The sequence below is a fragment of the Hyaena hyaena genome, unplaced genomic scaffold (genome assembly GCF_003009895.1).
Source record: "Hyaena hyaena isolate Hyena2069 unplaced genomic scaffold, ASM300989v1 scaffold_38, whole genome shotgun sequence".
NCBI classification, from domain to species: Eukaryota; Metazoa; Chordata; class Mammalia; order Carnivora; family Hyaenidae; genus Hyaena; species Hyaena hyaena.
In genome coordinates, this window is record NW_024080670.1 from 3,485,313 (window position 1) to 3,498,186 (window position 12,874).

Sequence of the window (12,874 nt, forward strand, 5' to 3'; positions counted from 1 at the left end):
AAACATTAAAAAAACTTAAGAAAAAAACAATGGGGGGAACTGGGGGGGGTGGGGAAGAGGGTTATATGGGAACTCTACTATGTGCTCAGTTTTCAGTAAACCTAAATTTGTTCTAAAAAATAAAGTCTCTTGGGGTGGCGGAGAGGGAAAATGGGTGATGGGCATTGAGGAGGGCACTTGAGATGAGCACTGGGTGTTGTATGTAAGCCAATTCGACAATAAATTATACTTAACAATAAAAAATAACGTCTCTTATGGGTGCGGGGCTGACTCATTCCCTAGAGCATTTGACTTGACCTCAGGGTCAGGAGTCCAAGCCCCCCGTTGGGCACTGGGCTTATATAAATAAATAAACTAAAAAAAAATTTTAACAAGTCTGTTAATTAAAAGAGAGAGTAAACTAACGGATCTGTAAAAGAATTAGATTAAATTATCTCCAAGGTCATTTCCAGTTCTGACTCACACTCCAGCTCCGGGCCTCAGGGTCCGCATGTAGGATAAAACCAAGACGAGTTTTGAGCGCCGCTCGTGCGGAAACGGAGAGCGGCTCTCGAGTCGTCCAAGGGTCCAGAACAACACTGCACAAGCTGCCCCTTTGGACCCCGGGCCTTCCGCGACGACACCACCGCCACCCAGACCTCGCCCCCAACTCTCTGCGCTGGCTCTTCCCAGCCCAAGCGCTCGCAGGGCAGGCAGCTGCCTAGGCCACGCCCCCGCGCGCCATTGACTCTCCGATTGGACGGCTGGGAGGAGGTGTGGCCGGAAGGGGTGAGTCTGATTGGCAGGGCGTGGCCGGCGGCGTGAGGGGAACATGGCGGAGCGTGTCAAGAAGAGGCCTTGCGGTCCGGTAGGTGGCGGGACGTGCGGTCCCGGGCAAGACAGGGGGTGGGGGCGCGAGAACGAGCCGCGTGGGGGCCCGTGGCGGGGCAGTGTCTTGCTTCCCGTTCCCTGTTTGTCGCCCACCCGAGGCCGGAAGCCCCGGGGTGCCTCATGTTCGTAGCCGCGTGCGCCTCTGCCTGGATGAGAACCGGGGGTGGGGCCCGGGCCGGGACAGCGGCAGGTAACCCGTTGCCGAGCCCCCTTGCGGCTACTCTGGGCGGAGCCCCGATTCCGGAGGTTGCACCCTGCCTTCCATCTCCAGTCCTTTCGTGGCGTATCTTCTGACTCCCAGGGTGACAGCAAGCGGGCTCTCTTTCTCTGAGCCGGTTTCCTCTTCTCTCCTTTGAGACCTCATTCAACAACTTATGGATGCTTACTGTGTGCCAGACCTGGTATTAGGCACTAGGGCATAGCAGGGCCCTGCCCCCCGATGTTCTCCCTAGGGTGGCCGTGTGGGGGTGTTCCTCACCAACCCCGTTTTACAGGGAGGGGGCAACTTCGAAACAGAAAGTTGGACTCCCCCCCACCCCCACCCCCTAGCTGTGATCATTCATCCTCACTCCTACACCTCTTCCCATTTCTTCTCCAGGGTGAACACGGCCAAAGGGTCGAGTGGCGAAAATGGAAGCAACAGAGTAAGTAAGGGGCTGGGGGTCAGCGGTGGGGGATCCACTGAACCTTGCCCAGCGCCACTCCAGCAGTGCACTGCTGAACCCTGGGGAGAGCCACCGCGTTTGTCCCCTCTGGGTCCCACAGCACCCAAAATGGGAAGGAAGGGGCCAGAAGCCCGTATGGCTCCTCTGGCTGTTCACTAAACGGCGCTGGAGAGCCCAGGCTGAGTCCTGCTCAGACGCCACCACCTCTTCGACTGCTCCACGGCGCTGTCTGCCCAAGCCCTCTCCCCGCCACCAATCCAGATGTCCTCTTATCCAGAGAAAGAGGAGAAAACGAAGTGGAAGGACCTCAAGCTGATGAAAAAACTGGAGCGACAGCGGGCCCAGGAAGAAGAGGCGAAGCGCCAGCAGGAAGAAGAGGCAGGCGCACAGAGAGGGGACCAGGGTGAGCAGGCCGGGTCCCGGGCAGGGCAGCCAGTGACCCACTGGAAGGGACCTTAGAGTCCAGGGGGTGCAGCCATGTTGTCCTGATGGAGACACTGAGGCCCAGAGAATGGGAGAGGCCGGGAAAACCGAATCCTCACCTCCCACGTAGGTAGGTTTAAATCCTGTGGGCTGTAAGTGTCAAATATCATAACTTCCTGTCTCCAGGACTCATGGTCATCATGATGGTGGTTTTTCACTTTTTCGTTGAGCGCTTTGTGTGTTTTAATTTAGTTTTTCATTTACTTATTTTGATTTTACTTTAAAAAAATTTTTTAATGTTTATTTTTGAGAGAGAGCATGAGCTGGGGAGGAGCAGAGAGAGGCAGACACAGAATCCGAAGCAGGCTCCAGGCTCTGAGCTAGCTGTCAGCGGAGAGCTCAACATGGGGCTCGAACTTACAAACCGCGAGATCATGACCTGAGCCGAAGTCAGACCCTTTAACCGACTGAGCCACCCAGGCGCCCCTTTATATATATATATATTTTAAAGTAAGCTCTATGCCCACCGTGGGGTTTGATCTCATGACCCTGATATCAAGAGTTGCATGCTTGGGGCACCTGCGTGGCTCAGTTGGTTGAGCGTCCGACTTTGGCTCAAGTCATGATCTCATGGTTTGTGGGTTCGAGCCCCGCGTCAGGCTCTGTGCTGACAGAGTTCTGCTAGCTCAGAGCCTGGAGCCTGCTTCGGATTCTGTATTTCCCTCTCTCTCCGACCTTCTCCTGCTCACACTGTGTCTCTCTCTCAGAAATAAATAAAACATTTTAAAAAAAAAAAAAAAAAAGAGTTGCATGCTCTACTGACTGAGCCAGCCAGGTGTCCCTTATTTTGATTTTATAATAAGAATGTGGTTTTTTTTCCCCCGGGGCGGGGGGGGGGGGGCTCGGGGGAGGGCGCGCCTGGGTGGCTCAGTCAGTGGAACATCGGTTGACTCTCAGTTGCGACTTGGGTCATGATCTCACAATTTGTGAGGGCTGCTTGGGATGCTCTCTGTCCCTCTCACTCTGCCCCTCCCCCACTCGCGCTTGTGCTCTTTCCCTCTCTCAACATAAATAAACATCTTAAAACAAGAAACAATTTCTTTAAAAAAGATTATTTTTTTTTATATCATTAATTAATGTCTGTCCAAAACAATCTCCCTTCCTGGGGCACCTCGGGGGCGCGGTCAATTAAGCATCTGACTCTTGGTTTCAGCTCAGGTCACGATCTCACGGTTCATGGGATTGAGCCCCACATCTGTGCTGTGAGCACAGAGGCTGCCTGGGGTTTTCTCTCCTTCTGTCCCTGCCCTCCCTGCTCTTGCGCACGCTCACTCTCTCTCTTTCTCAGTAAATAAATAAACTTGAAAATAAAATCTCCCTCCCCCCCCCAAATACAGAAAACTATAAAGAAAGAAAAAATTCCAGCAAACATTGCAGTGAAAGTTTCTCCAGATGTTATGTTACACCAGCTTACACACGTGCAGGGAACATACAGATACAGTTTTATAAAAGTGGGACCACTTTATCCATGAGCTTCTGGACCTGGTTTTTCTCGTCCCACATTGTAGCCTGGGTGTCCTTGCACATTGGTACACCTGGATCTACCCTGACAAATTGTATCTTTTCCCCTTGTCTACACCCAACCCGCAAGAGGGTTAGGGCGTTATAACATAATCTCTAAGCCATTGGCGACAGAAACTAAGCATGTCAGCTCTTTTACACACCAGAGAAGCCCTTCATGGGTGTTCCCGCATGTGGCTCCCATTGGACGACTCTGGGAGGGAGAGCATGGCAGTCCCTCTAGAGCGAGACAGCCTGAACCCAGATCTCCACCATCTTGCTTTTTGTGTGACCTTGGGCCACAGGTTTGGCCTCTCTGGGCCACAGGTTCTCCACGTCTTGATGGTATCATGGTAATACTTTTTAGGGTTATTGGGTAAATGCACACATATAAAGGCACTAAGAATAGCTGTCTTTACTATCCCCATTTGACAGCTGGAAACGGAGGCAGTAAGGGGCGGAGCCAACATAAGAACTTGGCCAGTGTCCCTAACCACTCCCCAGTCTTACCCAGCCGTATGCCCTCCTCACGGGAGCCTCGGAGACCCTGGGGTCCATCTTCCTCCTGGGGAGATTGAGGCCTGCGAAGGGGAGTTGGATCTATTTTGCTGACCTCAAAATTCCTCCCGGAGGGAAAGTTCTCTCACTCTGAGCCCTGGGATTAGAGGAAGAGAAGGGAGAGCACAGCCCTGGCCTCTCAGACTGACCATGAACAACCCTCCCCTGCCCAGGTCGGCCCTACACCCTGAGCGTGGCCCTGCCAGGCTCCATCCTGGACAACGCCCAGTCGCCAGAGCTTCGCACCTACCTGGCCGGGCAGATTGCCAGGGCCTGCACCATCTTCTGCGTGGATGAGATCGTGGTGTTCGATGAAGAAGGCCAAGATGCCAAGTGAGGAGCCATCCAACGAGGCCCCAGGGTTCAGGGAGCAGGGAGGGGCTGCTTGGATTGGCTTTGCTTCTGTGCTTTTTCGCTGCCTGCTCGCCTGGGCTGGGAAAGGTCTGAAATGCCCCCCAGTGAATCTGGTGGAAGAGTCACAAAGCAGGGGACCGCACAGGTCAGATTGGGTGGAAGAGCTCTTGCAAGGAGCGCAGTGGGCTCTGGAAGCCCTGTCTCTCGCTCTCTCTCCAGGACCGTGGAGGGTGAATTCAGGGGCGTCGGCAAGAAGGGGCAGGCGTGCGTGCAGCTGGCCCGGATCCTGCAGTACCTGGAGTGTCCGCAGTAAGGGGGTGAAGGGCAGACCGGCCTGCATGTGGTGGGGTGGGGAGGGCGGTCAAGGTGCGGGTCAGGCAGGAGGTGGCTTCCCCTGGGAACTTTCTGAGATCTGCGTTCTTTACCAGGTACCTAAGGAAGGCGTTCTTCCCCAAGCACCAGGATCTCCAGTTTGCAGGTAAGGCTGGGGCCGGTGGGGGGGGGGGGGCTAACCCCCGTTTCCCATGGATCATCCCCAGACCCTGAGAAATTGCAGCGCGGTTGGGAGAGCAGGCCCAGGCAGGGCAAGGCCGGTGTCTGGCGGCAGGAGGCAGGTCTGTGACCTGGAACTTGGAACTCATACCGCTGCGTGCTTTTGCCCCCGTCCCCTCACCCCCCAACAGGGCTTCTGAACCCCCTGGACAGCCCTCACCACATGCGTCAGGATGAGGAATCCGAGTTCAGAGAAGGCATCGTGGTGGACCGGCCCACCCGGCCAGGCCACGGGTCCTTTGTCAACTGCGGCATGAAGAAGGTAGGACTTGGGAGCGTGGGTTGAGATGTACGCTGGGGACACGCCCTGGCTTTGGAGGGCAGGGAGGGTCATGTGAGTGGGGAGCCCTGGACCCAGGCATCTGGGTCTGGAATTCCTCCACTGATGGCAGGTTTCGGCCAGAGAAGTGCCCCGAAACAGGGCTCAGTAGATAAAGCCATAAACGGACGGTTTCTTGAAAAGGAAATGAACAGGAGATAGTTCTCATGCTCAAACCCAGCCCAGCCTAGCCCTGCAGCAGCAAGTCCAGAATCCCTCTCGGGCGGCTCCAGTGAGGATGCAGACCCGCACTGGGCCTGGCGCGCTCCTCGGCCGCCTGGCCAAGCTCATGTCTCCTGGAGTCAGAGTCAGAAAGACTTCCATGTGTGGTTCCCTCCCGCAAAAAAAGAGCAGATCAGATATGATTGGCTAAAAGCAGACCAGGATGGCCCAGACCCAGAAGAAAGGAGGAAACACGAGAAGCCTCTAAAGGGAAAGAAAGGGCCCCATATCCTGAATTCAGAGCTGGCGCAAAACGCGGACATCGCTTGTCATCCATCCCACCTCCCATTTACCTCATGCCAGGCCCGGGCACTGGAACAGCCACTGTTGTTTTACGGAGAGTTTCCCGATTGACAGATGAAGAGAGCGAGGCTCCGAGAGGTTAGGTGGCCCGCTCAAACTGCCACAGCTAGTAAATGGCACGGCCCCAGCAAAGACTGGGATTTCATCTCACGAAATACTACCTACTCTGTGCCAGGCCCAGAGCCTTCGTCTCTGCCCAGTGTCCTGGGGTAGTCATTTCACAGGAATGGTCTCTTGTGAGCAGGTCTGGCAGGTGCCACAGAAAGGGGACAGAGGTTGACCTGGAGCCCTTAGGTCCCCGGCCGGCCCCCTCCCCCCAATTCCCCCACATCGGGGAGAGCACTGACCCCTGCTGGTCCTGTGGGGGAATGGCACCCATTTCTCGTGGCTTTTCCCCAGGAGGTGAAGATTGACAAGAACTTGGAGCCTGGACTTCGAGTGACCGTGCAGCTGAACCAGAAGCAGCTCCCAGGTATCTGGAAAGTTCCCAGCCCGGCCAGCATTTGGGCTCAGGGCCGCCGCCTTCCACCTCCTTGTCCCTCGCCCCCTCTTCACAGCCTCTCTGCTTCGTCTCCAGAAAGCAAGACCTACCGGGGTAAAGTCGTGTCTTCGCAGGACCCTCGCACCAAAGCCGGTCTCTACTGGGGCTACACAGTCCGCCTGGCCTCCTGCCTCAGTAAGGACAGAGCTTCCTCCTTTGAGTATCTGGCCTCTCTCTGGGAGGCTACAGAGAGCCTTGCCTGACCCACAAGGCAGACCAGGGGCTTTGTCCTGCCACCTTACTGTGTGACCTTAGGCAAATGCCTTTCCTTTTCTGGGCCTCCATCTCCCTGAGTGCGCCTCCTGGAATACTGTGAAGGACTTCTGAGGGAAACGATCACGATCAATTAGTAATGTCTGCCGCGGGGCTGGGACTAGGACGGAAGGACCAGATAGGAGTTCTTAGAGCCCCTTCCTCCCCACCCTCTACTTGGTTTCCCCAATCTAATGCATGCGTGGGCTCCCCCTGCTCAGTCCCGGACTTCCCAGGAACAGTGGAGGGCCTGGGTGTGGCTCCCTTGCCGGAGTCCCCCTCCCCACCCCTCTGCCCTAGTGCGTACACACACACACACACACACACACAGCTGTGGCACGGAAGCGGGACTCCGGTGAACTCCCACCCCCCAGGTGCCGTGTTTGCTGAGGCTCCCTTCCAGGACGGGTATGACCTGACCATTGGGACATCGGAGAGAGGCTCAGATGTGGCCTCTGCCCAGCTGCCCAGCTTCAGGTGGGTACAGCCCGGGGCAGGGGCTGGGGAAGGAGGAATGGAGCCGGAAGCAGTCTGCCGGGGGTGGGGGGCAGAGCTACACGGCCTGGGCCCCCACCGCATAGCTGGAGGTGGGGGCTGAGCGCTCCGGGGAGCTGCATGCGGTGTGGCCTCAGGGAGCGGCCACTGACCCCCTCCCTCCCGGGGGTGCAGGCACGCTCTCGTGGTGTTTGGGGGCCTGCAGGGGCTGGAAGCTGGAGTGGACGCCGACCCCAACCTGGAGGTGGCCGAACCCAGCGTCCTCTTTGACCTGTATGTCAACACGTGCCCGAGCCAGGGCAGCCGCACGATCCGCACCGAGGTGAGCCCGCCCGCCGCCCCGCTCCCACCCCAGGCTGTTCTCCAGCCCTGCCACCCGCCAGGGGTGTGTCCAACGCGTGGCCCAGCCTGCCCGAGGCTGTGTCCAGCAGCCTGCCCTGGAGATGGTTTCCTCACTGCCTCAGCCTCTGACCACAGCAAATTCCAGCAGGGACAGCGTCTGAGTGAGCTGGGGGGTCGAGAGCCCTGGGTGCTGGTGCCCATCCAGCTGCTCCCAGGCTGGGTGACCCTGGCCACCCCTGCTCTGGGCCTGTTTCCCCAGCTGTGCGCTCCGTGCTGCACTTCCTCACGCGTGACTGTGGTGGGCAGGGCCGCCCTTCCCACTGGGCCTCACTGGCACCTCGGTCCTGTGGGGCACAGCACGGGACACAGTATGTGTGTCCTGGACATCCGGGGAGCTGGTGGACCCATGTGTGAGGTCACACAGGCAGCACACTGTAGGCACCTGGCTTCTGTTACTGTCACAGGGCGGGGAGTAGGCAGGTGGACTGCCCCGGGCTGTCCCCAGGGGTCCTGCAGGGGCCGGCAGCCTCCCAGCAGGAGGCCCCCCCCCCCACACCCACCCCGTCCTAGGGACTGAGAACTTGCTGCCTGTAGCCTCCCCTAATCCTGACCCTGAGAGGCGGGTATGATTCTGACCATCCACACTTAGAGGGAAACCCTGAGGAAGAGCGAGGCAGGGCCCGGCCCTGGCACGGCGTGCAGCCAGCCGCTGGCAGATGGGCAGGGTGAGGCTGAGCCTGGTCTGAACCGCTGAGGGCGGCAGACCCTGGCGGGTAGAGCACTGCCAGGCTGGGAGCCGGGCCCCCGCCAGCCTCCCAGGCCCCCAGCCAACGCGTTGCTTTACTTCTCCAGGAAGCCATCCTCATCTCCCTGGCCGCCCTGCAGCCTGGCCTCACCCAGGCAGGGACCCGGCCCAGCTGAGGGTCCCGTCCGGCCCACGACAGCGGAGCAGCAGCAGGAAAGCCAGAGGTTCCTGAGGTTCCGCCAGCACAGACACGGCCACGACTTGTCTCCAAAAATCACCACCTTTAATGTTAATGCAGCCCGGTTCCCAAAGTCTGGCAGGGTTGCGGCCTTCACTTGCTGCCCGCACTGATGGCCTTCAGGCTGCCTGCCCGGGCCAGAATGTTTGGCACGAAGAGCAGCCCCGAGGCCCGCTCGATGCTCTCGATGGGCACCAGGAAGCGCTCCAGCGGCACGGCCTCGTCCACAGGCGCGTTGGGCATCACGTAGGAGCGGAGCTCGATCTGCCCGCCTGCTGCCTCCAGGATCAGCACCTTGAAGAAGTGGGTGGGCACTGCCACGTGGTTCTTCCCGATGACCTGGTACTTCACGTAGGACTTCCCGTCAGCCTCCGTCCTGCGGGCAGACCCGGGCACACGTGGCCTTTCAGGGCACCTGGTCGGATCCAAGGCTGCTCCGGCAGGACCGCCACCTCAGCGCGAGGCTTCTGGGCCCTTCTAGGCTCCCCAGGAGGCTGGGGTCTCCCTGCAGGGCGAACACTCTCCTACCCTGTTTCCCTCACGCCCAGCCCTGGGGCAGGCAGGGTGGGTGATGGCAGTAAATGTTACCGAGAGAATCGGGCCTCGTGGACACTCGCCTTCCTTCCTGCAGACACATGCTTATGCTCCACCCTCCCCTGCAGGCAAGGTCAACGAATTCCCAGAGCCAGCTCAGGCACCGGTGTCCAGGACACTGGCTGGGTGACTTCCGGTCCTCCCCATTTCAGCAGGCCATAGGAGGCACTCGCTAATTATCTGTGCCTCGGCCAGTCCCTGCTGAGCGCTCATCGCAGTGACTCCCTCCCCCCCCCCCCCCCCCCCCCCCCCCCCCCCCCCCCCCCCGCCCTTGACTCCTAAGCAACCACGAGGTAGGCAGTGGCTGTTATCCCCATTTTACAGGAGAGGATATTGAGGTCATTTGCCCACGGCACTGCCCCGGGCCTGGATTCTATCTCGGGCCTGTGGCTTTTGCCACAACCTTTTGCCTCCCCCATCTCCGTCTTCAGTAAGTAGGCCAGAAAAATCACTGAGCATGCCCAGAGGCGCTCACTCCCTTCCACCTGGGAGGCAGGGCTGCAAAGGGACCGGAGTGGAGACTCAGGGTCAGGGCGATGGAGTTCACACCCTGGCTCCGGGGGAAGAGCGAGGAGGGCTGCTCCAAGCAGGGGAGACCGAAGGCAGGAGCCCGATGGAAGGCTTTCTATCTGGGCAGAGCGGAGTCCGGGGCACATGGCAAGAGGTGAGGTGGGAGAGAGGAGCAGAGGCAGATTTGGGGCCTGGTGCCGTGGGCAGAGGAGACGCGGCCTAGTGGGGCACCCCCACGGGTCTCTGGCTGTAGATGTGGAATTAGGGGGCCTGAAGCAGGGAGCGGCCAGGTGTGTCGAGAAACCAGATGACATGATGTGGCGCTGAGTGTGGACCCAGGGGCTGAGGCGAGGCTGGATGGTGTGAGTGGCAGGAGGGGGCCTCTAGTGGGCGGGAGGGCCTGGCGCCCCCAGCCCCCCCTTTCCCCCGCTCTAGCCTTACCTGGGCAGGAAGAGTGGTCCTGTGCACACGTAGACATTTTGGTAGGTGCAGGTCAAGCTGCGGCTGTACTTTTCCAGATTATTCCAGGCATTCTGGTTGAGGTGGGGCACCTAAGGTTGGAGACGTGGGGCTCAGAGACACGGGCTGGCGCAGTCCCCCACCGCCAGAGGGCAGGAACTGGCACCAGGCTGTGACAGTCCAACAGGGAGTGGGGTGGGAGAGCATGCCGAAGAAACCAAGGTTCAAGGAAGCAGAGACTCCTTTAGAGCACCTGGCCTGGCTGTGAGGGTGGAGCCAGACAGAGCTGGGGGTGGGGGGGGGGGTGCTAGCCTGTGCCCACCTGGAATGGGAGGGACTAGCATCCCAGGATCGGAACCCCCAGGGGCTCATGGGAAGGCTGGCCAGCTCTCCAGCCCTACGTGCTCCTTCCCCAGTTTGAACCACATGCAGAGCCCGGCTGGAAGTCCTGGATCTGCTCCTGACTCCAGCCCTGGAGCTCGCCAATGTTCTAAACGGGCGGGGAGCTGCGGCGCTAGGAGAGAAGTCAGATGGGAGGCTCAGACCCCTCGGGCTTCACCCAGAGCCGCAGGTCAAGTCTCCAGGCCCTGCTGGGAACAGGCCTAGAGGTAGGGCGCTCAGTGACTGCTCGCCGCTGACTGTGTAAATTATTTTCCTTAGACTCCTGTAAGGCTGGCAGGGTAGGGGCCATGGCTGAAAACCCACGTTCCCCCAGACAGACTGCCAGGGTCTCCTGCTGTGTGACAATGGACCAGTCACTCTGCCTCTCTCTGCCTCAATTTCCTCATTACAGAGAGGATGTGCTGAATGCTTGCCATGGACCAGGAAGCGAGCTCAATGCTCTTGTTTGCACTGTCCTGGGTTCTCGGCGCTGCTGCGAGAAAACCGAAGCTCAGGGAGGTGCCCACAGTCAGGCAGGGTCAGACCAGGTGCCGGGCGCCCCTGTGCTCGCTGCCTCCCGCCTGGGGCGCGCGGGGCGACCAACCAGGCGCCTGACGGGAGCGCGCCCCGGGCAGCTCCCCGGCTCCGCAGCGAGCGCGCCGAGGCTCCGGGGGGCGGGGAGCGCGGCCCGGGGCGCGGCGCTACCTGGGGCGCGACGTTGCTCAGGTAGAAGGTATCGTCCATGGCCTTCTGGCTCCAGCGGTGGTTGGCGGCGGCGGCGAGGTGGCCGCGGTCGAAGCCGCTGCCGCGGTAGTCGGCGTTGGTGGCGCGGTGGTACGCGTGCACCGAGTCGTCCTCGCGGAAGTCGCACGAGCGGCGGTCGCCGTCGCCGCGGAGCCGCTCGGGCCGCAGCTGCTCGACCACCCAGAGCGCGCCGCGGGTGCGCGGGTCGTAGCACAGCACGTACGACTCGCGGCTCTTGAGCTGCGCCAGCCCCGGCAGCCCGTACTTGGCCAGCTCGCCGGGGGCGCCGCCCGCCGGGGCCCCGGGCTTCGCGGGCACCGCGGGCAGCTCGGCCGCCGCCGCCACGGGCAGCACGGGCAGCCGGCCCAGGAGCCCCGGCGCCGCCCGCGCGTCCGCCCGCCGCCGCCGCCAGCCCTCGGCCGCCGCGCCCAGCCCCGCGCCCAGCGCCAGGGTCAGGCCGGCCCGCAGCGCCCGCATGGCGGGGAGCGCGGCCCGCGGCGGCCCGGACACCCCGCGACCTCCGGCGGCCGACCCGCGAGCCTCTTAAAGGGGCCGCGCCGGCGTGCGGGGCCCTCGGCGGAGCCGGGGGAGGGTAGGGGCGTGAGGGAGGGGTGCGATGCCCGTCGCTTCCACTCACAAACGCTTCGAGGAACCGGGGACCCCAACTGAGTGGGTCTGGACCGGCGCGCGGCGGACGTCCCAGCGTCCTTTCTTTGCCCTTTTAAGACTCGCACGCCTGGAGGGGGTGGCGGTACGTGTCACCTCTCCCCTGGCTCGTGACTGGCCGCCGCCGCCCGGCTCCGCCCCGCCCCGCCCCCTCACAGGACCGCAGCCGGGGACCCTCCTCCGCGTTGGCCATAGGAGTCCCACTTAAGGGTCAGGCTGCTTCCATCGCCAGGTGATTTAATCTTCAAGAGAGGAAGCTCCTAGTTGGCAGAACAAGGAAACAAGGCCAAGACCCCGGTCTGCCGGACACCAGAACCTACCCTCCCAACCGTTACAGCGAAAGTCAGGGGTTCTAGGACATTGGCAAGTGTCTTAACAGCCCCGGGACAGGACAAGGATGCAGGCGGCTGACGCCAAGTGCTGGTTGGAACAGAAACTGGTTACGATCCCAGAAGTCAGTCTGGCAGTATGCATAAACGCCTTAAAGAGGTTCAGACCTTTCAACCCACTCAGAGGACCGAGCTGGGGAAATGAATGGGGAATGCAAGGATTTTAACCACGAAACCTGCCCCACAGTATTACTCATAAGGGAGGCTGGGATAAGCAAAATATTCCAAGATAGGGGCTAGTTTCAGATACTTTTAGCATACCAGAATACTGTGTAGCCCCAAAAACATTTTAAAATCGTACAGCAACTTGCTTAGCACCTAACGGGAGACGGGACATAGGACATAAAACTATCTAGAAAATGACCACAACAATGTAGCAGAGACGAACGCGTTCCTAGTGATCTTCTCTAGATTGTGGGTATGACTTATCTCTTGGGGTTTTGTCAATCTCAAAAACAGCTTGCGGTGTAATCCACTGCGCAGCATCTACTTCCCTAGCGCCCCCCCCCACCCCCCACCCCCCGCCCTTCTCCGCAGCTGCAAACTTCTTGGTTGAGCTCCAAGACTTGAATGGATTCTTCCAACAAGAACTTCCTGGCCTTGTTCTCCGCGCACTCTCAAGAGCTTCCTGCTGCATCCCCGCTCGGACTTTCCCGGGAGGTCTCAAAGGTGTCAGCCCATCACAGCACCAA

General features: G+C 59.9%; 2 protein-coding genes across 2 annotated transcripts; one reads left to right on the forward strand and one right to left on the reverse strand.

Annotated features, from left to right (window-relative positions):
• Positions 1-790: 790 nt before the first annotated feature.
• On the forward strand, positions 791-8,476 carry SPOUT1 (SPOUT domain containing methyltransferase 1). The gene is made up of 12 exons (XM_039229527.1): positions 791-847; positions 1,469-1,514; positions 1,813-1,938; positions 4,250-4,409; positions 4,650-4,739; positions 4,859-4,908; positions 5,114-5,244; positions 6,226-6,298; positions 6,404-6,502; positions 6,994-7,096; positions 7,289-7,436; positions 8,309-8,476. Exons 1-12 carry the CDS (start codon positions 812-814, stop codon positions 8,375-8,377), a joined length of 1,131 nt encoding a protein of 376 aa, XP_039085458.1. The 5' UTR covers positions 791-811; the 3' UTR covers positions 8,378-8,476.
• On the reverse strand, positions 8,468-12,809 carry ENDOG (endonuclease G). The gene is made up of 3 exons (XM_039229528.1): positions 11,089-12,809; positions 9,985-10,094; positions 8,468-8,815 (listed from the first exon to the last, which is right to left on the reverse strand). The coding sequence occupies exons 1-3, from the start codon at positions 11,602-11,604 to the stop codon at positions 8,533-8,535; spliced, it is 909 nt and encodes a 302-aa protein (XP_039085459.1). The 5' UTR covers positions 11,605-12,809; the 3' UTR covers positions 8,468-8,532.
• Positions 12,810-12,874: the final 65 nt, after the last annotated feature.